Genomic DNA, 24,975 nt, shown 5'->3' with positions numbered 1-24,975 from the left:
ATTTGACTATTCACCAAAAGGTTGCTGGTTTGAACCCTTTCAGAGGAGCTTCAAAGACAGGTTTATTAATGTGCTTCCTAAAAATCACAATCTTAAAACACCTAATGAAGTTCTGCTCTGCACTCATGGGTAGGCATGGGTTGGAAACAACTTGATAGCAACTACTGTCAACAAAAAGTCCACCATCAATCCTCTCTCTCTCTCTCTCTCTCTCTCTCTCTCTCTCTCTCTCTCTCTCTCTCACACACACACACACACACACACACACTTTGACCCAAATTTAGACACATGAATTGTTTTTATTACACATTTACCCACCTCACTGTCATTGAGTCAGTTTTCAATGCATAGCAACCCTACACAGGGTTTGTAAGATTGGAAATGTGTACCGGAAAAGATAACCTTGTCTTTCCTTCCTCGGCTTGGAAGGTTAGCAGCCTAGTATTTCACCCACTGCACCACTAAGTCTCTAAAAATAGATCTGTTCTGTTTCACTACAATATATATATGTGAGAAAATAGAGCAGTTAAGATATGCGTAGATTGTACACAATGCTTATAGTAGCTTATTTATAACTGAAACGGAAATGCCCTTCAGTGGGAAAATGCCTAAAAAAGCAGTGCTACATCCTTATTGAATACTCCTCAACATTGAATTATTGACACCTGAAACTGAAGAAAAATGTGCTAAATGAAAAAAGACAGTCTCTAAAATGGATACATCTTGCATGATTCCATTTGTGGAACGTTTGAGAAATAGCATAGTTAAAACTATGAATTGGTGTTTGACAAGCGTTAGGAATAAGTTGAGGGAGAACATGGATGTGGCTATAGAATGGTGACATGAGGGACATGAGTCCTTTGCTGATTGTGTAACTGAGTGTGTTTATTGTGCTGATGATGATTCGGGCTTCTCGTGTGATAAAATCACTCATAGGTATACATACGCTCACACAAATGAGGGGCTGGGTAGCTGGTGAAATCTGAACAAGCTCTGTCGGTCCTACTTATACCATTGCTATTGTATTATAGTTGTGTAGGATGGTCATATTGGGCAAGGGTAACGGGGAAAGGGTGAAGATAAAACTTCCCTAATGTAGTTCTTTGGCCTTGCTTGTGAATCTGTAATTATTTAAAGATAAATTTTTTAAGGGGACTAATTATACCAGTCAAAGCTGAGATGCTGAAATAAAATGAGCATACGGTTTTTCTGATGTTTAATTGATATCTTTTTTTTAATTGATATCTTATTACCTGAGTAAATTTGTTAATTTGAAACAAATTGAATCTTGATCATCACTTGGTTAACTGTATATACAACCCAACTTAAAAGCGAAATGTAGGAACTAAAACTATAATTTTATTGACGAAAATGGGAGAACTTCTTTGTGAACTAGGTCTAAGCAAAGATTTCTTAAACAAACCAACGCACTATCATTGAGTCGATTCCGACTGATAGTGACCCTGTCGGACGGGGTACCAAGACTGTAACTCTCTATGGGAATAAAGGACAGAACAGCCGGTGGTTTCTGCTGACCTGGTGGTTAGCAGCCCAGTGCATAACCGCTGCACTACATGGGGACACGAAAGTCACTCACTGTAAAAGAAAAATAGTGATACATTGTACTTTATCAAACTTCCAATTTTTAACTTTTTTAAAGACACTGTTAAACTAAAAAGATAGGCTTTTTTATATTTCAAAAAATATATCTGATAAATGACTTGGGTCTAAAATATAAAGAAATTAGTACCATTCAATAATAAGGCTTTTTATTTTTCAAAAAATATATCTGATAAATGGCTTGAGTCTAAAATATAAAGAAATTAGTACCACTCAATAAGACAAATAATACATTTTTTAAATGAGAAAAATGCTTGAATAGCAGCATCACCAAAAAAGTGTAAACAGGTGACAAATGCATCACGTGAAATTTCATTACTAGAGAAATGTAGAAAAAACCCACAATGATCCCAGTACCACTAGAATGGGCACAGTTTTAAAAATTTGATAATTCTAATTGCTTGTGGGGATGTAAAGCAATGAGAACTTCCATACACAGCTGGTGGATATGCAAAGTAATACAATCACTTTGGAAGATAATTTGGTGGTTACCCCTCCAGTTCAGTGGTCTGTGAGGTATTTATCCAAGTGGAAAGAAAAATATAGTCCCACTAGGTCATGAACTAAACTGTTCGCAGCACCTTTATTGATGGTATCCAAAGTCTATGGATAAATAATGGTGTATCCATACAATGGAGTGAATTAGCGATATACAAAATAATGCAAATTTCGAAAACTTGAAGTGAAAAACTCTAGAAACAAAATAACTGTTTCCTGTATTCTTTCAGTAACATGCAATGCTAGAATCGGCAAGGAAGTAGACACCAAAAGCAGATCCGTATTTGCTAGGTGATGAGGTGGGGTTTGGAGATGCGCTATGAACAGGCACTTTTGTGGTACTGACTATACTCATCATATTGATGGTATTAAGTTACCCAATTTCAAATGAATGAATCTATTGTCTCCCGGACTGGTCTCACAAGTTGTCTACCTTTGACAGAGTGCAGCTTTATCACAATTCTGCCACTGTTTTAATGGAAAAGATTTGAGCTTCCTTCTCTGACAGGTTTCCATCATGCTGATTCTTGTTTCCTTAGCTCTTACTATATGTATTATGCTGTTGTCAAGGTGATAGAAAATAGCCAAAGGGAGCTTCAAAAATTTCATGAAAACGCTTCAAAATTCTTTATTTTTACAAATTTTGAAGCCCCCATAAAATTTTAATATAAATTTGCCTACTTACAATTTACAAGATCTATAAGTGGCATAGTGGGTTAAGTGTTGGACTGCTGACCTAAAGGTTAGAAGTCAAAACCACCAGACACTCCAAAGGAGAAAGATGAGGGGTTCCCCTCCTGTAAAGACTACAGCCTTGCAAACTTAAAGGACAAGTTCTGCTTGGTTCTGTAGGGTTCATATGAGTTGGAATTGGCACAATGGCAGCAAATTAGGTTTTGGTTTTTGAAAGTATACAGTCAGCCCTCTATTTCTAATCTACAGATTCAACCAACTGCTTGCAAAAATAGGGGTGGGGGAAGGCATTAAATAGACACCAAACCCAGTGCCATCGAGTCAATTATAACTTGTAGCAACACTCTGTATATGGTTTCAGATACAAAATCCTTGTGAGAGCCTCATTTTTTCCCAAAGAGTGTCTGTGTGGGTTTGAACCACCAACCTTGTAGTTAGCAGCCCAATGCTTAACCTACAAAGGCTAAAAGAGGGGATGCAGAGTGCTGTTTACATAGCATTTGTATTGTATGAGATATAAATTATCTAGAGGTAATTTAAAGTTGAAGTGCATGTGAGTAGGCTGTATGCCAACATTATGCCATTTTATATGTGAGGCTTGAGCACCAATATGGTCCTGAACCCGGTGCCCAATAAACACTTAGGTACTACTGTATTGTTAATGTACTATGAAGTATATAGAAGGGTTGATCATTTTTAAATCATTGTTTTAATTGTCAACCTCCAGAAACTGTTTCCATCATTCCAATTAATTGATCTTTTCCCTTTGATTAGCCCCACAGAAATGTTTTATGGCTAGGTTTTACATTTTAATTATTGTTAACAGTATCTGAATGCTTTTAAGTAATCATATACTTAAAAAACGCATCCTACTGTGAATAGCAAGGGCAAAATAGACATGGAAGCATTTTCACTCAGGACATATTTTGAATAGAGAGAAGAAAGGTGAACTTGGCTTAAATGATCTATCAACATATAAAGGTTAACTAAATTAAGCCTTCCAACGGGCTTTTTAAAACCCTGTGTGGTCATTGTGGTTAGAAGGGCCACAGTGCACTCCAAGCACCTCTGCCAGCCTTGGGAAGATAAAATGCAGCAAGGATGCATTCTCCTCATATTTTTCTAATTCCCTAAGTTTGTGTCAGTGCCTAAATATAGACCAATGATATTTTTCTGAGTGGATCAGTTTCACTTTTTTTTCAGACCATTCTATTAGAATGTAATCCGAACATCATACAATTCAATAGTTTAGTTACAATAAGCAATTTTGTATAGTTATTACCGCAGTCATTTTCAAAACACTTTCTTCTTTTTTATACTCCTTGATATCAGATCCCCATTTCTCCCTACTGCCCCTGCTGTACCCCCAGGAACCCTTATTTTACTTATCTAGTTATGATTGATAATTATTGTTATCTGTAAATTTGCCTAACCTGGGTTTCATATACTGAAAAACATACAAAAATACATAATAGAATGAAGAATGTTACCAACATTAACAAAATGCAACAGAGATAAATCCCACTTTGAAAAAAACAAAAAACAATTTCTCTGAGACCATTCCCTCCTTTGGATTTGGATTATATAATGTACAATTCTTGGATCACAGGGTGATATGCTTCTTCCATGTGAGCTTAGTAGATGACTACTTGTTTGAATATAAACCTTAAAGACTCCAGACACTATTTCTGACAACCGGACACTATCTAGTTTCTTCACCATGCTTTGCTATACACCCGTGACTTACATGTTTCCTTCATAGGGTAGGTGTAGAGCAGGGCCATGTGGTAAGAACAAATTGCTCTTAGATTGGAGCTAGGATTAAGTGGGAGCCCAAAACTCATTCCTAAATCAATGTTTTTTTTTTATTTTAAAAAATCATTTTATTAGGGGTTCATATAACTCTTATCACAATCCATACTTACATCAATTGTGTAAAGCACATTTGTACATTCATTGCCTTCATCAGTCTCAAACCATTTGCTCTCCACTTAAGCCCCTGGCATCAGCTTCTCATTTTTACCCCTCCATCCCCGATCCCTACTACCTCATGAACCCTTCATAATTTTTAAATTATAATTTTGTCATATCTTGCCTTGTCCAACATCTCCCTTCACCCGCTTTTCTGTTGTCTGTCCCCTAGGGAGGAGGTCACATGTAGATCCTTATAATCGGTTCCCCCTTTCCAACCCACTCTCCCTCCACCCTCCCAGTATCACCACTCACACCACTAGTCCTGAAGGGACCATCCGCCCTGGATTCCCTGTTTCCAGTTCCTACCTGTACTAGTGTACATCCTCTGGTCTAGCCAGATTTGTAAGGTAGAATTGGGATCATGATAGTGGGGGGTGGAGGGAGGAAGCATTTAGGAGCTAGAGGAACCTTGTATGTTTCATCGTTGCTACATCGCGCCCTGACTGGCTTGTCTCCTCCCCGAGACCCTTCTGTAAGGGGATGTCCAGTGGCCTACAAATGGGCTTTTGGGTCCCCACTCCACACAATTCCCCTCATTCACAATGATAAGATTTTTTTTGTTCTGATGATGCCTGATACCTGATCCTTCAACACCTCGTGATCGCACAGACTGGTGTGTTTCTTCTATGTGGGCTTTGTTGCTTCTGAGCTAGATGGCCGTTTGTTTACCTTCAAGCCTGTGAGACCCCAGATGCTATAACTTTTGATAGCTGGGTACCATCAGCTTTATTCACCACATTTTCTTATGCACCTGCTTTGTCTTCAGTGATCGTGTCAGGAAGGTGAGCATCATGGAATACCAGGTTAATAGAACAAAGTGTTCCTGCATTGAGGGAGCACTTGAGTGAAGGCCCAATGTCCATCTGACAGAGGTAGATCTTTTAAGAGCCTTTGTTGGAGATCCTACTCCTTCCTCTGATAAGATATTGTAAGTGGTAGTTTTATAAGAATTAAATTCCTGAAGAAATTGGAAATGTTCACCTAGGTTGTGCTTTTTTGGCTTATTTTTAATGGAAAGATTTCTAGATGTTCTAGCTGCCCTCAAGATTCATGGTGACCTGTGTGTCAGAGCAGAACTTTGCACTGCAGTGTTTTGAGGCAGCAGATCAGGCCTGCCTTCGTCTCTTAGGTAGACAAGGCTCGCCGCTCTGATACATGGTTCAACAGGCAGATAGTAATTTTCCATCAAAAGGTGAATCACCCATGTGAACATACAAACATGTCTCTGGAAAAGTAGAAGATTATTTGTTAAAGATTGTTTTAGACTAAAGAAGATTTAAATTTTATTGCAGTCTCTCCTCCTGAGTGTTTGGCTTTCTAAGGAAAATGATATTTTGGATAAACCCCAGTCCATCTGCTGTCTTCATACAATGCTGTCCCTTCTGAGCAAGATGAAAGGTAAAGTCCTGGTGTGGGTTCTAGTTTCAAAGGCTTAGGAGCTTATGCTGCCACACTCTTGACCATAGGGACCTTTCAAGTATTAGTAAAAGCTTGTGTCATCATCACAAATCATGTGGTTTGATGGAGCATTTTCTTAACTCAGAGAGGTGAGATGATTGATGTCTTATGGAAATAATACTTCACCATTTTTTGCCATCATTAGAACATTATTAAGATAGCTCATGGAAGTTCTCAACAGATATAAAAATGTTACTGACCCCTGTCAGTAAACTGATTCAAGAAAAATATTACTTACACAGGGTAAATAAATAGAATGGGAACATTTTGAGCAACGTAGGATATTGATCTATTTTTCTGATTCATTCCGAAGTATACAGACAACATTAATAGGGAATTTAGCTTTCAAACATTATTTTTAACATGAAAGATTGGATAGGAAAAATTCATCAAGGTGAGAGTTAATGGTTTCTTATTGTTCCCTTTATCTGGCTCTTCAGTGGCCATTGATGAGACCTGGGACTCCCAGTCTGTGTCCCCTTGGTGGCAGCAGATGCGCATGGCCTGTATTCAGTCTGAGAACAATGGAGCTGCTCTTCTGTCTGCCCATGTGGGCCATTCTGTTGCTGCACAGATATCAAACAATATGACAGAGAAAAAAGTAAGTTGGGCAAATGCTGCAGCTTGATCTCTTCCATCTAGTTGGCTAAAGGACACTTTTCCCTTTGCTGGGGACACCTACTCTCCAGGGTGGTGAAACATTTAGAACCTGAAATGTGTCGCTTCCTATATTATTTTGTTTATTCACATGACTTGCTACTTGATTAGTAGTGGTTACATAAGATAAAAATATATACTAACAGGGTGCAGAGATCTGGCTTTTAGCCTGTAGCTGGTGATTTTTAGCAAAACTAAAAAAAAAAAATCCCAAATCAAACATCTTCATTATTCATAAGTACTCATGCTGATTTGAGACTCTTTGGCAACAACCTAATGCAATTTCTGTTAGTTTTCCCAAACAGCTTTGAGTGCTGATTCAGAGGGCCTCACGGATTCCTGGGAGGCACTTTCTCTTGACACAGAGTACTGGAAACTCCTGCTGAAACAACTGGAGGATTGTCTCATACTTCAGACTCTGCTCCACAGCAAAGTAAACCCTCCACCAGCCAAAGGGTCGTCACTGCAGGCCGAACCGCTACCGAGACTCTCTGTTAGAAAACTCTTAGAAGGGGGAAAAGGTAACCTGAAGTTTACTCGAGCATTGTATCTGTGTTCACGTACTGTGGCTTCTTTGTTGTTGTTGCTTTATGTAGAAATGATGGAAAGACTAGGGAAATAGAAATAGACATTGAGTTTCAAAAGTCAGTATGAATGTATTTCTTCTCATGCACCATCTCAAAATCGGAGCCAGTCAGTTCCTTGCTCAGGACACCCAACCACTCTGCCTTCCAAATAAGTAAGCAGTGGCTCTTAGAGAGTGGTCGGAGGGCCTCAAGCCTTCGCGTTACCAGGACCCATCCTTAGGGGACTGGCCTTTCCTTCTGGGCTTGAGCTGAGCCACAGATGACAGCAGATTGAACGTAGAAGCAGTTTGAGATTCCAGATAGAAGTGAGAACATTCAAGGGAGTGTACAAAAGTATAAGATGTCCCTTGTGGGTCATCGGTGTGAGCTCATTGCTCTTAGCAGCAGCACTATTATGCATTCGATACTTAAATGATCATACGAAAGGGCTTCCAAACTCTTGTGCAATATTTGAAGCCCCTCAGATTTCAGGATTTATCAAACTCAAATATTTATAGATTTCTTGTTTGGATAACTTTTCTCATTTTTTATATGACTGGTGATAACTTTGAATTGTAAACTCATAGCACTCCATGTGCTCACCTGGTGGGAGGATGGGAGCATGCTTTTCATCTTAAATCTAAGAAAATAGGGTCTTAATTCTGGAATGAGAATTCTCAAGAGATGATGCCAAACAGGAATTAGACCACCTCGCACCTTGCTCTCATACTGACAATTGAGTTGACTGTGAAGCATTTTTCTGGAAAAATTTATATTTGATTCAAAACAAAAAATATTTGAGTCATGGTCAGAAAAGACAGGGAAAATAAGTAAGTGCATTGTCGTGAGAGAATAAAACTCCTTTGTGCACAACTTTCCTGCCCTTTATCTCACCAATGCCGTTTTCAGTTATTTTATTATTCAGTTAACCTTTTGCCTTTCAATGAGAGAATTCGTCCGCAGCCATCCACTAGTCACAGAGGCATGTGTCCACAGCCCTGCATGTATGCCGTGGAGCCCTCGGAGTGATGTTTTTTGTCTAACCCTCACATAGTCGTACATGTGCATCGACATTGGTATAATATTTCCTACAATATGTTGATATCTTGGCATCAAATGTTTCAGCTGCTCGTATGAGTAAAATAATAGGTGGTCACACTGCAGTAAATTGCACGGCTTGGAGAGAGGATGGTCCATTTGAGGGCTCCAAGATGAATGTTCGCTCTCTTCATAAAGAACTACAGGGCAGAACACTGCATTGACTGGTGTTGTCCAGTACTGCTGCTTACGTGTGCCTCTCGCTTGTCTTCAAACTGTAGGTGGCATTGCAGACAGTGTAGCCAAGTGGATATTTAAGCAAGATTTCAGCCCGGAAGTATTGAAATTAGCTAACAAAGAAAGAGACGTGGAAAACCCCGATGAACCCAAGGAAGGTACTAACCCAAGTTTCCCTGAAGTGCTGGAAGGAGACATGAACTTGGGAGCCATATCAGGTAAGATATGAGTGATAACGATTATGAAATCCCGAGCGGAGAGACATGACTGACTACAATGGAGACAACGTAATACTGTTTCCCTCTTCTGGCTTTCAGACCTGCTGCATTTAGCCTATGAGCAGTTTCCTTGCAGCCTTGAGCTGGATGTGCTGCACGCTCATTGCTGCTGGGAGTATGTTGTTCAGTGGAATAAAGATCCAGAGGTGAGATTCTCATCATTGCTTCGTTGTTAATCCTTTTTCTTTGCTCACATATGAGATTGTTTAATTACAAAAATTGGATTTCCCCCTCTAAATGATTCCCTTCTAGGCCTTTTTATGTAGGATCATATAGTAAACCTATGGGGTCTAAAAAATCACTGTCATTGAATTAATTCCATCTCATAGTGACCTTATAGGACAGATCAGAACTTTCCTTTGGGGTTTCTGAGACTTAAATCTTTCTCCCAAGGAGCAGCTGGTGGGCTCAAACTGCTGACTTTGTGGTTAGCAGCTCAGAGTATAGCTCACTATGCCACCAGCGCTCCGCGTGAAATAGACATATTGTTATTTTACCAGCTCTAGAGATTAGGCAACAGGGGCTCAAAGAAGTTAAGTGACTTACCTAAGGACACATAGCTGAGTAAGTAATTGGGCCAGGATTTGAACATAGGTTTCTCTATGTCTAATGCCAGTGTTTCTTCCCACACTTTAGTTAGGTTGTGATAAAATATATATTTTTAATTTCACTTGTGATGATAAATGTATATATTTTTTAATTTTACTCCCTATTCCTTCATGCAAGTACATGATAGAAACATTTCAGTGGTATAGTTATCATAATAAAAATTCAGGAAAGATTGACCTAGGGTTTTGACTATCCAGATGTCTGTGGCTATTACTTCTGTCCTAGTTATCGCAAAGAACACCCAAGGGAGAAAGAAAAACATTATAGGCAGCGTCCCTTCTGTGGCATACCTCTTTCCTTGGGGACATCCTTTTTTTAATTATTCTGGCCCACCACCCTTTTCTTCACGACCTTCAAGGGGTAGAAACAATATAGAAAGAAGTGGCCGAGCCTCAGTAGAGGAGACCTGGATTTGAATCTCAAATGATTGGCCGACAAGCCTGTGATCTGGGACCACAATCTGTTTTCCTCCTCACCCCTTCTTAGTGAAGGTGCTGATCCTTCAAGTTGACACCATGATCAACTACAATGTAAAATCCTGTGGGTATTCCTATTGGCCAATACAGCTCTTTACTAGGCAGTACTCTGTTCAATTATTCCTTTTAAATCATAATCCCTTGCTTGTTCTTACCTCGAGTTGCAATCTTGCCGAAAAATTTAACCGATGGACAGATTTGTACTTTATTAGTGTTAGCCACAGTCGTCTTCTCAAAGTGGGGGCGGATATATATATGTGCAGATAAAAAAGAAGGCACTGAAATGTAGATATTTCAAGTAGAAGAACTTACTGTTCAATTAAACCTTGACCAAATGTAATGTCATAACATAACCAATTCTAAAAATGTGATATTTGAACAGAAAATTTAGTTTCACAACATTCCTTTATAATCCAAAGGCAGGTCTGCATTGTGGACACAGACCAGGCTCCTATTTACTAGCTTTGTGACCTTTGGGAATTTTTCTGAACCCTTAGTTCCTCCATTCCTCCTAGAATTAAAGCTGGATTTGCCAACTAATTTTGTATATGAACGTAGATTAAACACATCACTTTTGTCAAAGGTAATTGCAGTTGTTTTGAATCTAATAAAGCTGCGTGTGTGCAATGGAGGAGCTGCACTGGTGTGTGGATAGGGTAAAGAGATACTTATAGAACCGAAAAACGGCCACTTTATTTTCAAAGTAAACAGTTCTGACCAGGGGTCCTCAAACTATAGCCGCAGGCAACATGCTGCCCACCGAGGACATTTACCTGGCTCGCCAGGTGATTTTGCCTGGTTTTTTTCCTTCAAAATAAGATATGTGCAGTGTGCATAGGAGTTTGTTCATAGTTTTTTTTTAAACTATAGTCTGGCCCTCCAACGGGTCTGAGGGGCAGTGAACTGGCCCCCTGTTTAAAAAGTTTGAGGACCTGTGGTTCTGACAGTGCCTAGCGATGACTTTAATCAAAGTGCATGCATTTTCTCAACGAGTCGTAGCAGTTCATGGAGAAGACAGAGGTGTTATATCTGACCTGTTCATGAGTGTTATTACCCATTTAAAAATAAACCCTTTTAAAATACTAAAATAATTCTATAACATAAGAGGGAGTTGAGATTTATCAGAAGTTACAAGTGAAAGTTGTCTATGCCTATTGCTATTAGGTCAATTAAATAAATTTTATGTATTTTATCCTTTTAGTATTTCTAAAACAATTAACTTATTTTATTCATTATTTGTGTCGTGATTACATCTCACTTTTATTGCTTTCCACGTTCACTTAAATGTCCAAAAGATTTTGCTTTCAATAATTCCAGGATAACTTATCTTTCACACACACTCATTTACATATTAATGTCCACCATTTCCATATGCATTTTTCCTAGAATGTTTTAAGACTAAAAATCACTATATAATTTCATGTAACTTGGCATAAGTAAATATTATTACAGTATTTCAAAATGGAAATTATTACTAGTAGCAAATAAGAAATATGATAACTTAAAACATTGCCAGAAACCACATAATAAAAATGTTTGTTGTATATTTACAATAACTAAATAAAATGAAGTGGCCCTTTTCCTTGTATTCATTACTAAATTCTTGGAGTCCCAAACCTGGTACATAATAGATGCTCAGTTGAATGATGAATTGATGTGTGAAGTGCACTTGTAAGAATATAATAAGCTCTGTGCTCGCTTCGGCAGCACATGTACTAAAATTGGAATGATACAGAGAAGATTAGCATGGTCCCTGCGCAAGGATGACACGCAAATTTGTGAAGCGTTTCTTATTAAAAAAAAAAAGAATATAATCTCACTGTTTCCACATTTGTGTGAAATCCAAGTATTTATTGCCAAAAATACTTTTATGAAATGCAAGCCACAATATAGTATCCAAATGTGAGGCTATATTTGTGGCCACCGGAATTAATCATTGTATGCTCTTGTTAGCTAATGTGGACTCGATGCTGACTCATGAAGTTATCATAGGAAAATTACTTCTTACCTAGTAATAGCATGTTCTTATTGTAACATTCTGAGGTTGTTTTATGAGATTTATATGAGGTCACCATTTGTATTATATTTAAAACAACTATTAAAAGATAACCACTTTTTTTCTTTTCTCTTTTCCTTTCTCTACCCGCATGTAAGGAAGCACGTTTTTTCATTAGGTCAATAGAACACTTGAAGCACATTCATAATGCACATGTTCAGAATGGTAAGTAAATAAATATTTAAAATGTCACTTACGGCAAGAATCTTTAGCTTCATATTCCTATTTTTTGGTGACCTTACCCTCTCAGCATGTTATCATGTATTACTGCATGCAAAGTATTGGTCGTCTAAACTACCTGAAAAAAATGTCCTCCAGAAAGGAGGGAGAAGGAATTGCATTTATATTATCATCTATCCTCATCCATCCATTGCCCCAGGTTACACTGCTTGTGTATGTAAGGCGGGACCTATGCTTGAATCACTCATTGATATCCTCTTTAGTTCACTGGTACCATAATGGTAGAAAAAGGTTGTGGAGTTCTCAGGACTTAATTCCTGTTGAGTAAATTAGGAACCCAAAAACTAACCTTGAGCTTCTTTTCATAAATGTGAATATTCTCCATTGGCTGCTATACCACAGACACTGCTGATAACTTCTTAGGGGAAAATAGTTGCAAATGTTTTTTAACAGATGAATTTCATTGTAAGAACTAATTGAACCCATTACTAGGTTAGTTAGAGGAGCCCTGCTGGCATAGCAGGTTGTGCATTGACCTGCTAACCGTAAGGTCAGCAGTTCAAACCCACCAGCTGCTCCACCAGAGAAAGAGGAGGCTTTCTACTCATGTAAAGATTTAAAGTCTTGGAAAACCACAGGGGCAGTTCAGTTCTGTCCTCGGCTCACTGTAAGTCAGAATTCACTCAGCAGCAGTAAGTTTGAGGTGTTTTTTTTGACTAAGCTAATGAGTAATCTTAATACAAGTGGTTGGACTGTGTTGGACTTTCAGCTGCGCAGAAAGTAATAGCAGCGTAGAAAATGCCATCTTTACCTGCTTGATTGACAACTATTTCAGAGACTGTTTCGTTTTAATGCCACAGCTTGCAATACAGAAGTTTTTTGATTTCTTGTTTTACCTTTAACTTTTATGTATATATTCTTGCAGTATAACATGTATATAGTAAATATTTCCTATTAGTCTTGGTTACACATGAAAAAATTTCTGGGATTTTGAAGCTGTTTTTAGTATTTGGATATTACTACAAAAGCTGTCCTCACTGATCGTGTGCATGACACTGGTATTCCTGTCCGTTGAGTATTTATCTACCCAGTGTGTGACCCAGCTGGGTCATAGGCTACACACATGTGTAGTTTTAGTACATAATAGCAAAAAATTTTCAAAGTTGTTTTACCAAGTAATTTTTTAACACAATGCATGGGAGTTCTGCTTGCTCCACATGCTCACCAAAACTTGGTATTTCATGTCTGTCCACTTTGTTGGTGTTTAATTTTAGCCTTTCTGGTACATGTATGGCTTTAGTGTCTGTTTCCCATAACTGATTATGTTGAACCTTTTCTTATGCTTATTGACCATTTAGACATCCTCTTAATTGCAGCTAACTTCTGATTTTTATTAAAGATAAATATTTCCCTAACTTTGTACAGTGTATACAAGAATAAGTCATGATAAGTAAATTAATATAGCTCAGGTCTTTCTTTTATAAGCATAAGGAAGCCAGTAGTTGGGTATGTGTGATGTAGTGAAAATACTTAAGCATTTTGTTTACTACTTTACTTTTTAACTTACCACATAGGCATTGCGCTCATGATGTGGAATACATTCTTAGTTAAAAGGTTTTCTTCTGCTACATATTTGATGGATAAGGTAAGTCATTATAACATTTTTTGACTGCTTGGTTTTTTTGTTTATCAACATTGTATCCTATTGGACTAATTATTTGATAATAAATTTCACTTATGCTTATTTAAATATAGTTCTGAATACTGGCTTTTTAATGGCATACAGAAGAGCTAGAAATACTTTAGAAGAGTAAACAAACCAAAGAAACTCACTACCATCGAACCAATGCCAACTCAGAGCAACCCTATAAGACAGTATAACTGCCCCTCTGAGTTATTGAGATTTTAAATTTTTACAGGAATAAAGAGCCTCATTTTTCTCCCTGGGACTGATTGGTGAGTTTAGACTCCTGACCTTGTGGTTAATAGCTATAGTCTGCTATACCACCAGGCCTCCTTTGAAAAAGAGTAATTCATTGTCAGTGCATCTTAACCAGAGAGAGTTTGAATAGCTTTTTTTTTGAAGCAGTAAATTGCATTTAATTTTAGATTAAAACATACTAATGTACATTTTTCTCTGGATGTAGGACCAAGAAGTTCTCTTTGAATGTAGTCTGTTAGAGTTCGATTTTGTTTCCTTGCATGAACCTCACCCATAAGGCATAGCTTATAAATTCTTAAAAACCTATGTGTTTGAAGTTCTAAGTCTGATGATCTGAGTGTAAGATCTTCAGATTCTCTTAATTTATTTATCTTTTTAGAGTTTTTTCTGTACTTGAGTAACAGACCTAGGATTTAGCGACTGTCTTTTATAAATCTTTCTAAAATATTCAGCATGGAATTCATAGAAGCAACTCCCTCTTTTTATCATTCATATTTCAGTAGTTCCTTACTTACAGTGTCATGCACAACCAGCATAAGCAGACTTGCGAAGGGACACACCCTGCAGGCAGATAACTCAGCTGAGAGAGCAGACTGCTGGTCATCTCCTACCCCAAGCAAAGTGTGCTTTTCAGGCCAGTTGAGAATGTGGGCGGCTCTGGAAAACCTGTTAAGTGGATGTCAGGAAACTAACAGTGACAGTCAATTCTGGCTCATAGGGCCCTTCCCTAGGACTCCAGAACTGTGCATCTTCCCAGGTGCAGACGACGCTCTTTCCATGTCGAGTGAGTTACTGTGAGACCATGGCTAGCAGGACAGCTATCCACTGGAGGCCAGTGTTCCTCTTGGACTGAGGCCAGTAGCATCATAGTGTAATCTATGTATTCTTTGCTCTGTGTGCTGCTTTCTTGCCTTCTAAGCTATGCACTCTTACTGGTGTTTTTGTTTGTTTTTCATATGTTTGAAATGAGCTAGGATGTCACTAAAGACTATTCAAGTCCATGTCAGTTTTACTTTTCCTCCTTATTTTTAGCTGCTCCGACAGTGTTTGGGTCCGAGGGGTATGGAATCTTTTTTTTTTTTTTAAATTTTAACAATTTATTAGGGGCTCATACAATTCTTATCACAGTTCATACATATACATACATCAATTGTATAAAGCACATCTGTACAGTCCCTGCCCTAATCATTTTTTTCTCCTCTTTTCTTTTTTTACATTTTATTAGGGACCCATACAACTCTTATCACCATCCATACATATACATACATCAATTGTATAAAGCACATCCATACATTCCCTGCCCCAATCATTCTCAAAGCATTTGCTCTCCACTTAAGCCCCTTGCATCAGGTCCTCTTTTTTTTTTCCCCTCCCTCCCCTTTCCCCCCTCCCTCATGTGTCCTTGGTAATTTATACCTCGTTATTTTGTCATATCTTGCCCTTTCCGGAGTCTCCCTTCCCCCCTTCTCTGCTGTCCCTCTCCCAGGGAAGAGGTCACATGTGGATCCTTGCAATCAGTTCCCCCCTTCCAACCCACTCACCCTCCACTCTCCCAGCATCGTCCCTCACACCCTTGGTCCTGAAGGTATCATCCACCCTGGATTCCCTATACCTCCAGCCCTCATATGCACCAGTGTACAGCCTCTGTCCTATCCAGGCCTGCAAGGTAGAATTCGGATCATGGTAGTTGGGGGGAGGAAGCATCCAGGATCTGGGGGAAAGCTGTGTTCCCCATCGGTACTACCTCGCACCCTAATTAACCCATCTCCTCTCCTAAATGCCTCTATGAGGGGCTCTCCATTGGCCGACACTTGGGCCTTGGGTCTCCACTCTGCACTTCCCCCTTCATTTAATATGGTGTATATATATACATATACACATATATACACACACATATCGTTGTTGTTTTTTTTTGCATGATGCCTTATACCTGGTCCCTTGGCACCTCGTGATCGCACTGGCCGGTGTGCGTCTTCCATGTGGGCTTTTTTGCTTCTGAGCTAGATGGCCGCTTGTTCACCTTCAAGCCTTTAAGACCCCAGACACTATCTCTTTTGATAGCCGGGCACCATCAGCTTTCTTCACCACATTTGCTTATGCACCCATTTGTCTTCAGCGATCCTATCATGGAGGTGTGCAGTCAATGATATGATTTTTTGTTCTTTGATGCCTGGTAACTGATACCCCTGGGACCACTCGATCACTTCCATGTGGACTTTGTTGCTTCTGAGCTAGATGGCCGCTTGTTTATCTTCAAGCCTTTAAGACCCCAGTCACTATCTCTTTTGATAGCCGGGCACCATCAGCTTTCTTCACCACATTTACTTGTTCACCCACTTTGGCTCCAGCCATTGTGTCGGGAGAGTGAGCATCATAGAGTTCCAATTTAATAAAAGAAGGTATTCATGCATTGAGGGAGTGTTTGAGTAGAGGCCCAAGGTCCTTGGGGTATGGAATCTTGAGAGATTTTTTTTTTTAATGACTCTGTGTATGCGCTATAAAACTCATTTCTCTGGCTTCTTAATCTAGTTTACTTCACCTTTAATTACTCCACCTTGAGAGAATAAGATAAAGTACCTTTGTAATGTGCCCATTAGTGTTTATGAATTCATGGCATTCTTACATCTACTGTGTATTTGCTCCTCACAACAACTTAGACTTAAGTAAACACACTCTTGAACTGGAAAGCAGAAAATGTTTAATTGTTCCATAATGTTTATTATAATGAGTATCTCTTATGTGGATCCTAGGGCTACATAGGAAAATGTCATAGTATGTGTGCCCCTACCAGAAACCTCCCTGTCTGTAGACAGGTGAATAGGTGGTAAGGGCAGGGCTTCTGCATGTAATTGTCGAAACATGAGTCCCTATGAACCAGTAAAAAGAGGGATGAAGAAACTTACTCCAGCAAACATCCTCGAGGCATGAGTTAGCTTCCTGGATTCTGAGAATGCCGGTAGTTGAGTCTTGTTGAAGCTTAGGCCATCAGAAGGAGAGGGAAACTGAACCTGAAGAGCCCCGAGCAGGCTATGTATCTGGGATTGTTGAATAACACATGTAAATAACCTCACATGGCTTATGTAACAAGGGTTCAAGAAGTGGTTGGATCAACACCATGGAGGCCACATCTGACCTCATTTGACCACATAAGGGAGGAGAACCCAACTCCTCTGCAACCTAGGGCCAGAGGTCGGACAACGCCTCCACCCTCCATCCATCCTCACCCTACTCCGACACTCTGCTTCTCTGCTGGGCTCCACAGTCTCTCAGCAAGCCGCACAGAACTCACGTGCATTTCTCATGGCCAAGGGAGTTTATTAGGGGAGTTACCAAGTTACCACAGATCAGGATCTTCCAACAGTTAGATGCATTCATTGGTCCGGTCCACAGCTACCAGACACGTCTCCCTCTGGTCCTCAGCCACTCCACTACGTGGTCCTTTGGCTTCTGCTGCTGTGAGCACGCAGCCTGCCCAACGCTCTGCCTCACAGTCTCAAGTCTTCCACTCACTGCTCAGTGTCGTCTTGGATGTTGGCTTCTGCTGCCTCTGCTACTTCAGGCAGAGAGTTCCTCCTTGCTCCACCAGTAGCATTTCTTCCTTGGTGGACCCAAGACTTCTCTCTATTCCCACTTCTGAGATAGCATTCTTACAGCTAGAAGAATGGCAACTAAGAAACTAAGTGACCCCCCTTGTAGTGTTTCAAATGTCCTGTTTGCACAGCCTCAGCCACTCCTTTGGTGGGTGTCACAGAGACAGAAGAGCCATGTTAAGAGATTTTACTTCACACCATTATTTGATCTTAAAGACACTGGGTCAGATTTTGAGTTTAGCAGGTGACTGGCAACAATGTAAAATATGTTGGGAATGGGTGGGTTGAATGCAATCTCGGGAGTGCAGTGATGGGTGAAGTCTTGGTCCTAGTCTTTCTGGCCATTGCTGTCGTCTTGTTCGAGCCTCATCTAGCCCGGGAGATGTTCCTCAAGAGCACGGCATTTATTTCCAACTTCCTCCTCTGTAGAAAGCAGACATGTAGAATAAGAAACCCACTTATTTTCTGAGCCAAGAATATACCTCCCAACTGCTTGTACCTTGCTTTTCCTTCTTTCTGACCATTTTATAACGGTTGTGTGTAGTTATCAACAAACTACTTTGATTAGTAACCTTGTGTGTGGTGCGGGGTTTTAAGGCAATACTGTTTGATTGTGCAAAGTAAAGACCAGATGTTTAGAAAAGATTTTAATATTTTAGCTCAAAGAAGAAATCATTTATTTTTGAAAATGATTATTTGTGAGCCCAGTGTATTATATAAAATTAATGACTACTTTGGAATATGGTTTCAGTAAAACTCTTCTTCTTTTAAAAAAAGTCATTTCATTGGGGGCTTGTACAGCTCTTATCAAATTCATATATGCATCCTTTGTGTCAAGCACATTTGTACATTTGTTGCCATCATTCTCAAAACATTTGCTTTCTACTTTAGCCTTTGGCATTAGCTCCTCATTTATCCCCTCCTTCCCTTCCCCCCCTCCCTCATGAACCCTTGGTAATTTATAAATTGTTATTATTTTTTCATGTCTTATACTTTCCGATATCTCCCTTCACCCACTTTTCTGTTGTCCGTCCCCCAGGGAGGGGGTTGTATGTAGATCCTTGTGATCGGTTCCTCTTTGTACCCTACCTTCCCCTTCCCCTCCTGGTAGCTCTACTCTCATTATTGGTCCTGAGGGGTTTATCTGTCTTGGATTCCCTGTGTTTCCAGTTCTTATCTGTACCAGTGTACATGCTCTGGTCTAGTGGATTTGTTAGGTAGAATTGGGATCATGATAGCGGGGGTGGGGGAGAGGAGGAAGTGTAACTGTAACATTTGTTAACGTAATTTTTACTTCCTCTAACATAGTAATGCTTTTTTTATTTAAGTTACTGAGAAATAAAGTATTTTGTGTCTCCTATCTCAGGTTGGAAAGTCACCTAAGGATAGACTCTGTCGAAGGGTAAGTGAATCTTCTTAAAAGTGTAGCTTTCAACCCTGCACTTTGCATTATACCCCGTTAACCGAAGGGCAAACTCTGCCTTTTACCTACTGATGGCATAATAAAAGTGGAAAGAGAAGAACTGTGGAAAGGAAATTGGTCATGGACTATGGCCGATTTTAATTTACCTTCCCAGATTGTTGGCAAGATGTGTTCAACTTTAGACTGTGGACAGGAGGCTAACATGCCATATAAGTATATTTGCTCTAACTTAGATAACAGACTTATCGTTCACATGCAAGTGTCTTAACATCAAATTAAACCAGATTCTGTGACTACTGAATTTGACCAACCTACATTAATAGCCATTTACAGACAGGGCACTACTTTTCAGTAAATGTCCTGGGGGCTTGTAGTAGCTTTTGCTCAGAACTCAAGTCTTCCTGTTCTCAGTCTCAAACTGTATTAGGACATATGATTCTAGGTCTTCACAAATCTTTAGTGTGTTCTTCAGAGTGGTTACATGACTATAATATACATATACTGTTTATATTGCATATATAAGGGGTTACCCCCCAAAAAAAGCCCAGAATTTTTTCCCCAAAGATATATTTAATTTCTTTTACAAAACAACCTTGTCACCTTCAAAGCACTCTCCATTACACTTAATACATTTTTCAAATCTGCGATTCCATTCTGGGAAACATTTTTTCAAATGCATCTGTTTGGATAGCTGACAGCTACTCCCTCTCTTTTTCTTCATCTCTTCTACATTAAATCACTGCCCTTTCATGTCCCTCTGCATTTGCAGAAACAAAAAGAAATTGCACAGAGCAAGGTGAAATGAGTAAGGTGTGTGGGCCAAGAAAGGCATGCTGGTTTTTGCTGAAACCTAGCACAATGAGTTGGCTGTGTGAGCAGGTGCTTTGTTTTGGTGGCAAAACTCGTCCCCCCGTCTGCCACAAATCAGGCCTTTTTAGTTGCACGGTGCTAAGCAATCTTTTCAGAACCTCTAACTAGAAAGCTTGATTAACAGTCTGACCTGGCGGAACGAACTGCAATGCACAACAAGTCGACATTTTCCTCCATTCAGGAAGCTGATGGATGTTCTGAATGAGGTTTGTCATCAAACGACACTTCCCATTTTGACATGAGAAAACCACTTGTATGCTTGAGTGTTTCCCATACCACTATCCTTAAAAGCTGTGTTCAACATCGCAACAGTTCTGCGGCATTTTTCTTGAGCAGGAAACAAAATTTCACAACAACACGCTATTCTCTTAAATTGGCCAGCACACCAAAAAAAACAAGGTTCAAACGAAACTACTTTAACAAAAAAATGTACTGTGAGCAGAGAGAACTGTCCCAGGTGATGCCACTGGGTGCACTGACTCAGAGCAAGTTGCTCACTGCTCCCCGAGCAGGAAAAGAAGCTCTGCTCTGCCTCGCACGGTTCCTGCTTTGGGGGAGTACCCCTTCATATATATGAGAAAAATCAAGAAGTTTGTAGAAATAGGGACTCACAAAATAATGGACTTTTTCAAGGAATTTTCCTCCATTGTTATGTTTTTAATTCTTTTTAAAAATGTTATTGACATATAGTTCACACATCATACAATTCAATAGTTCAATCATATTTTAAAAATACAGTCAGCACTGCAATCAATTTTATATTTTCTTCTCATTTCCCCCAGCCTCCCCTGTGATATCCCTAAGAAACTATTAATCTAGTTATTGTTTATAGATTTGCCTATCCTGGATTTCATATACCAAAAAACACTAAAAAAAGAAATAAAAATGAAAAGTCTAACAATATCCAAATAGTGAGAAACCGCCATCAAAAAGAAAGCAGGAAATATTAAAAACTAGAACAAATTTAAAATGGGTCAAAGGGGAAATTAAATGATAAGGTCCTAAATTTTCCCCTATACACATCTGCAGTAATTCACTTTCCAATGCACTCACTCTCTTGGAGAAAGGATATTCACATCCCTGGTCTGTGGTCAGAGGGGATTTACTAGAGGCTTAATCCACATTTATCACTGTCCTCCATAGCCTTCTACAAACCAGGTGCTCAAAACTTAAGCTCTGAGACGTTTCCCTTCTTTAGTCTTAGATTTTATTATGTACAATGCTTGGATCGCACAGGCTTGTGTGCTTCTTCATGTGAACTTAGTTGACACCTCACTGGGTTGGCTACTTGTTTGTTTTTAAGACAACTGTTTAAGATGCTATTCTTGCTTTTCCCTTTTGGGCCATCGCTGAAGGAGTAGCGGCCAAAATGAAGTCCAATCCCTTTGTGACTTCGGACCAGAGCAAAAACCAGAAAAGGCATTTCAATGCCCCTTCCCACGTTCGCAGGACGATTATGTCTTCCCCGCTTTCCAAGGAACTTAGACAGAAATACAATGTTCGGTCCATGCCTATCCGCAAGGATGATGAAGTTCAGGTTGTGCGAGGACACTACAAAGGTCAGCAGATTGGCAAAGTGGTCCAGGTTTACCGGAAGAAGTACGTCATCTACATTGAGTGGGTGCAGCGAGATAAAGCTAACGGCACCACTGTCCATGTGGGCATTCACCCCAGCAAGGTGGCGATTACAAGGTTAAAACTGGACAAAGACCGCAAAAAGATCCTGGAGCGGAAAGCCAAATCTCGCCAAGTCGGAAAGGAAAAGGGCAAATACAAGGAAGAATCACTTGAGAAGATGCAACAGTGAAATATCTTGTACACAACTTCCATTAAAAGCGGCACATTTGAAAACCTTAAAAAAAAAAAAAAGATGCTATTCTTTCTGATAGTTGGATACCATCGGATTTCTTCACCATACTTTTGCTAGAGCACTCATGTCTTAAGTAATCTGTCTGTGAAGTCAGGTATCAATTGAGGCCACATCATAAAAACAAATTGTTTTTATATTAAGGCTATAATTAAGTGCAACTTCAAAATTCATTCATTTATGGTTGATCTATATCTCAAAGAAAATTTTTAAATGCTTATGTGTGCACACACACATGAGAGAGTAAGTCCAAAAATAGTGCTGCAAATCATATAAACTTACTAAACAAAATTATCAAAATGTGAAGCTACTGTTTTTCAACGTATTTTTCCATCTAGGTCTGTACACTTCTGAAGGTGCTGTTGCCATCTCTCTAGCACTTCCTCAAAGAATTCTTTGCTTTTAATTTACACCAAGTCAAGGTTGCAGCAGTTTGGGCATCCTGAAGGGACACAAGTCATTTTTCCTTTCAATGGTCTTTGTGTTTTGAAAGCAAAAACAAGTTTGAAGGGAGAAAATCACGGGTTTAGGGGGCATGAGGTCAAATTGAGCAAAAAAATGCTCTTAGGATAGCCCCCGCTGCCCTTGAAGAACGAGGAGGTCTATGATGTCGAAGAAACACTTTCCTGCCCTTTTTCTCACCAGTACATTTTAAATTTTCTTAAAACTTTCCAAATAAGTTTCTGATTTCCCTTGGTCCTTTGAGGAAATCTATCAAGAATGCCTCTTTGGAATCCTAGACATAAGTTGATACAGTCATCTGAACTGCTGCCGTCTTTGCTTTAAATTTAACGTGGCATAAGACTTGAAGGTAAACAAGCGACCATCTAGCTCAGAAGCAACAAAGCCCACATGGAAGAAGCACACCAGCCTGTGTGATCATGAGGTGCTGAAGGGTATCAGTTATCAGGCATCAAAGAACAAAAAAATCATATCATTGTGTGCTCACATACATGATACAATTGCTGAAGACAAATGGATGCATAAACAAATGTGGAGAAGAAAGTTGATGGTGCCCGGCTATCAAAAGATATAGCGTCTGGGGTCTTAAAGGTGTGAAGGTAAACAAGCGGCCATCTAGCTCAGAAGCAACAAAGCCCACATGGAAGAAGCACACCAGCCTGTGCGATCACGAGGTATTGAAGGGATCAGGCATCATCAGAACAAAAAATTGTACCATAGTGAATGAGGGGGTGGGTGTGGAGTGGAGACCCAAAGCCTATTTGCAGGCCACTGGACATCCTGTTGTAGAGGGGTCTCGGTGAGGAGACGAGCCAGACAGGGTGCGATGTAGCAACGATGAAAAATACAACTTGCTTCTAGTTCCTAAATGCTTCCTCTCCTCTCTCCCCCCCCACTCACTATAATGATCTTAATTCTACTTGCAAGCAAGTCTGGCTAGACCAGAGGATGGACACTGGTACAAATAGGAACTGGAAACACATGGAATCCAGGCCGGATGATCCCTTCAGGACCAGGGGTGTGAATGGCGATACTGGGAGGGTAGAGGGAGAGTGGGTTGGAAAGAGGGAACCTATTTCAAGGATCTACATGTGACCTCCTCCCGGGGGGACGGACAACAAAAAAGTGGGTGAAGGGAGACATTGGATAGGGCAAGACATGACAAAATAATAATTTATAAATTATTTATGAAGGGTTCATGAGGTATTGGGGAGCGGGGAGGGAGGGGAAAAAATTGAGCTGATGCCAGGGGCTTAAGCGGAGAGCAGATGTTTTGAGAATGATGAGGGCAATGAATGTACAAATATGATTTACATAATTGATGTATGTATGGATTGTAATAAGAGATGTATGAGACCCTAATAAAATGATTTTTTAAAATAATCAAAATGTGGCTTCCAAGGAGATATGTTGGGCCAAGTTAAATCTTTTTTTAGTTCACAAGCTTCAGGATGCTACAGGACTGCTGAAAGTGGAGGGTTATTCAAGTGTTGATCAGTAGGCCCAGTACAGACCCTATGTAAAGCCAGACCAGGCTAGATTCCTTCTGAATTTTCCCAGCTGGATTGTAGTGTGTGTTTCTTCCATTACACCCTCATGTTTGGCTCCCCAGTCTCAGCAGGCTGCACTGTGCTTCCCATGGAGGGCTTTCCTAGAGTAACTGAGGAGGCTGTACCTTTCAGTACACACCACCTGTAGTGCTGCTTCTTCTTTTGAGAAGCCTGATTTTAGAATTGATTTGTTCTAAATCTAAAGACAGGATTTAGAATCTGTTAAAGCCTTGAGTTTCAAATCCCAACCTTTGCCTTCTGTGGGGAAAACCAGCTGAGGTGGTGTATTGGGTTGTTCTGGTAATAACCACGGAACTTTTGCTGTTGGGACTGATTGTGCTGCTTCTTCTATACAGGATGTAGGAATGAGTGACACTGCCATGACATCTTTCCTTGGCTCCTGCTTGGATCTTCTTCAGACCCTACTGGAGGTAAAAATGCTTCCGTAGGAAGAGACTGTTTTGACACAAGACTTTAAAAGGGTAATGTTTCTGACGAGACTTGGTGAGCTTTTTCTTACAACTCCATAGAAAAAAGTGTGTGCACTTCATTCTTGGTAAACTCAGCAGGCTATTTACAAGCTACTATTGGCCCAAATCTGAGCAGAGTTCTTCCTTTTTCCCTGCCATAGGCAGATGTTAACAGGGAGGAAATGCAGGTGCCCGTCCTGGACACTGAGGATGCCTGGCTCTCTGTGGAAGGCCCCATCTCCATCGTGGAACTGGCGCTGGAGCAAAAGCACATCCATTACCCGCTGGTGGAGCACCACTCCGTGCTATGCTCGGTCCTGTACGCAGTCATGAGGTTTGCCCTGAAGACAGTGAAGCCACTCTCACTCTTTGATAGTAAGGTAAGCACCACAGACCTGGGGCTTCTGGGGGTTTGGGGAGCTACAGCTTTTGCAGGCACAGAGTTTTGTTTGATTTGAAGA

At 39.9% G+C, this 24,975-nt stretch overlaps 2 protein-coding genes and 1 non-coding gene across 4 annotated transcripts in view; all 3 read left to right on the top strand.

Moving 5' to 3' along the window:
* The window catches only part of RAB3GAP2 (RAB3 GTPase activating non-catalytic protein subunit 2), a 123,737-nt gene that overhangs the window by 90,514 nt on the left and 8,248 nt on the right, over window positions 1–24,975 (top strand). For both annotated transcript variants that reach the window (XM_075530466.1, XM_075530467.1), the window contains 10 exons: window positions 6,078–6,183; window positions 6,684–6,844; window positions 7,193–7,421; window positions 8,786–8,959; window positions 9,059–9,165; window positions 12,259–12,325; window positions 13,915–13,985; window positions 19,239–19,274; window positions 24,401–24,475; window positions 24,676–24,894. In XM_075530466.1, the coding sequence (XP_075386581.1) occupies window positions 6,078–6,183; window positions 6,684–6,844; window positions 7,193–7,421; window positions 8,786–8,959; window positions 9,059–9,165; window positions 12,259–12,325; window positions 13,915–13,985; window positions 19,239–19,274; window positions 24,401–24,475; window positions 24,676–24,894 (1,245 nt within the window). The remainder of the gene's footprint in view (window positions 1–6,077; window positions 6,184–6,683; window positions 6,845–7,192; window positions 7,422–8,785; window positions 8,960–9,058; window positions 9,166–12,258; window positions 12,326–13,914; window positions 13,986–19,238; window positions 19,275–24,400; window positions 24,476–24,675; window positions 24,895–24,975) is intronic.
* Window positions 11,796–11,902, top strand: LOC142438191 (U6 spliceosomal RNA). The gene has a single exon (XR_012782617.1). It is a non-coding gene; the product is annotated as a U6 spliceosomal RNA (small nuclear RNA).
* LOC142425133 (large ribosomal subunit protein uL24-like) lies at window positions 21,112–22,188 on the top strand. The gene has a single exon (XM_075530469.1). It carries the CDS (start codon window positions 21,535–21,537, stop codon window positions 21,970–21,972), a length of 438 nt encoding a protein of 145 aa, XP_075386584.1. The 5' UTR covers window positions 21,112–21,534; the 3' UTR covers window positions 21,973–22,188.

Source organism: Tenrec ecaudatus, chromosome 1 (assembly GCF_050624435.1).
Source record: "Tenrec ecaudatus isolate mTenEca1 chromosome 1, mTenEca1.hap1, whole genome shotgun sequence".
In the NCBI taxonomy this organism is placed as follows: domain Eukaryota; kingdom Metazoa; phylum Chordata; class Mammalia; order Afrosoricida; family Tenrecidae; genus Tenrec; species Tenrec ecaudatus.
Note: the sequence above shows the minus strand (reverse complement) of the source record. Positions and strands in the feature narration are given on the sequence as shown.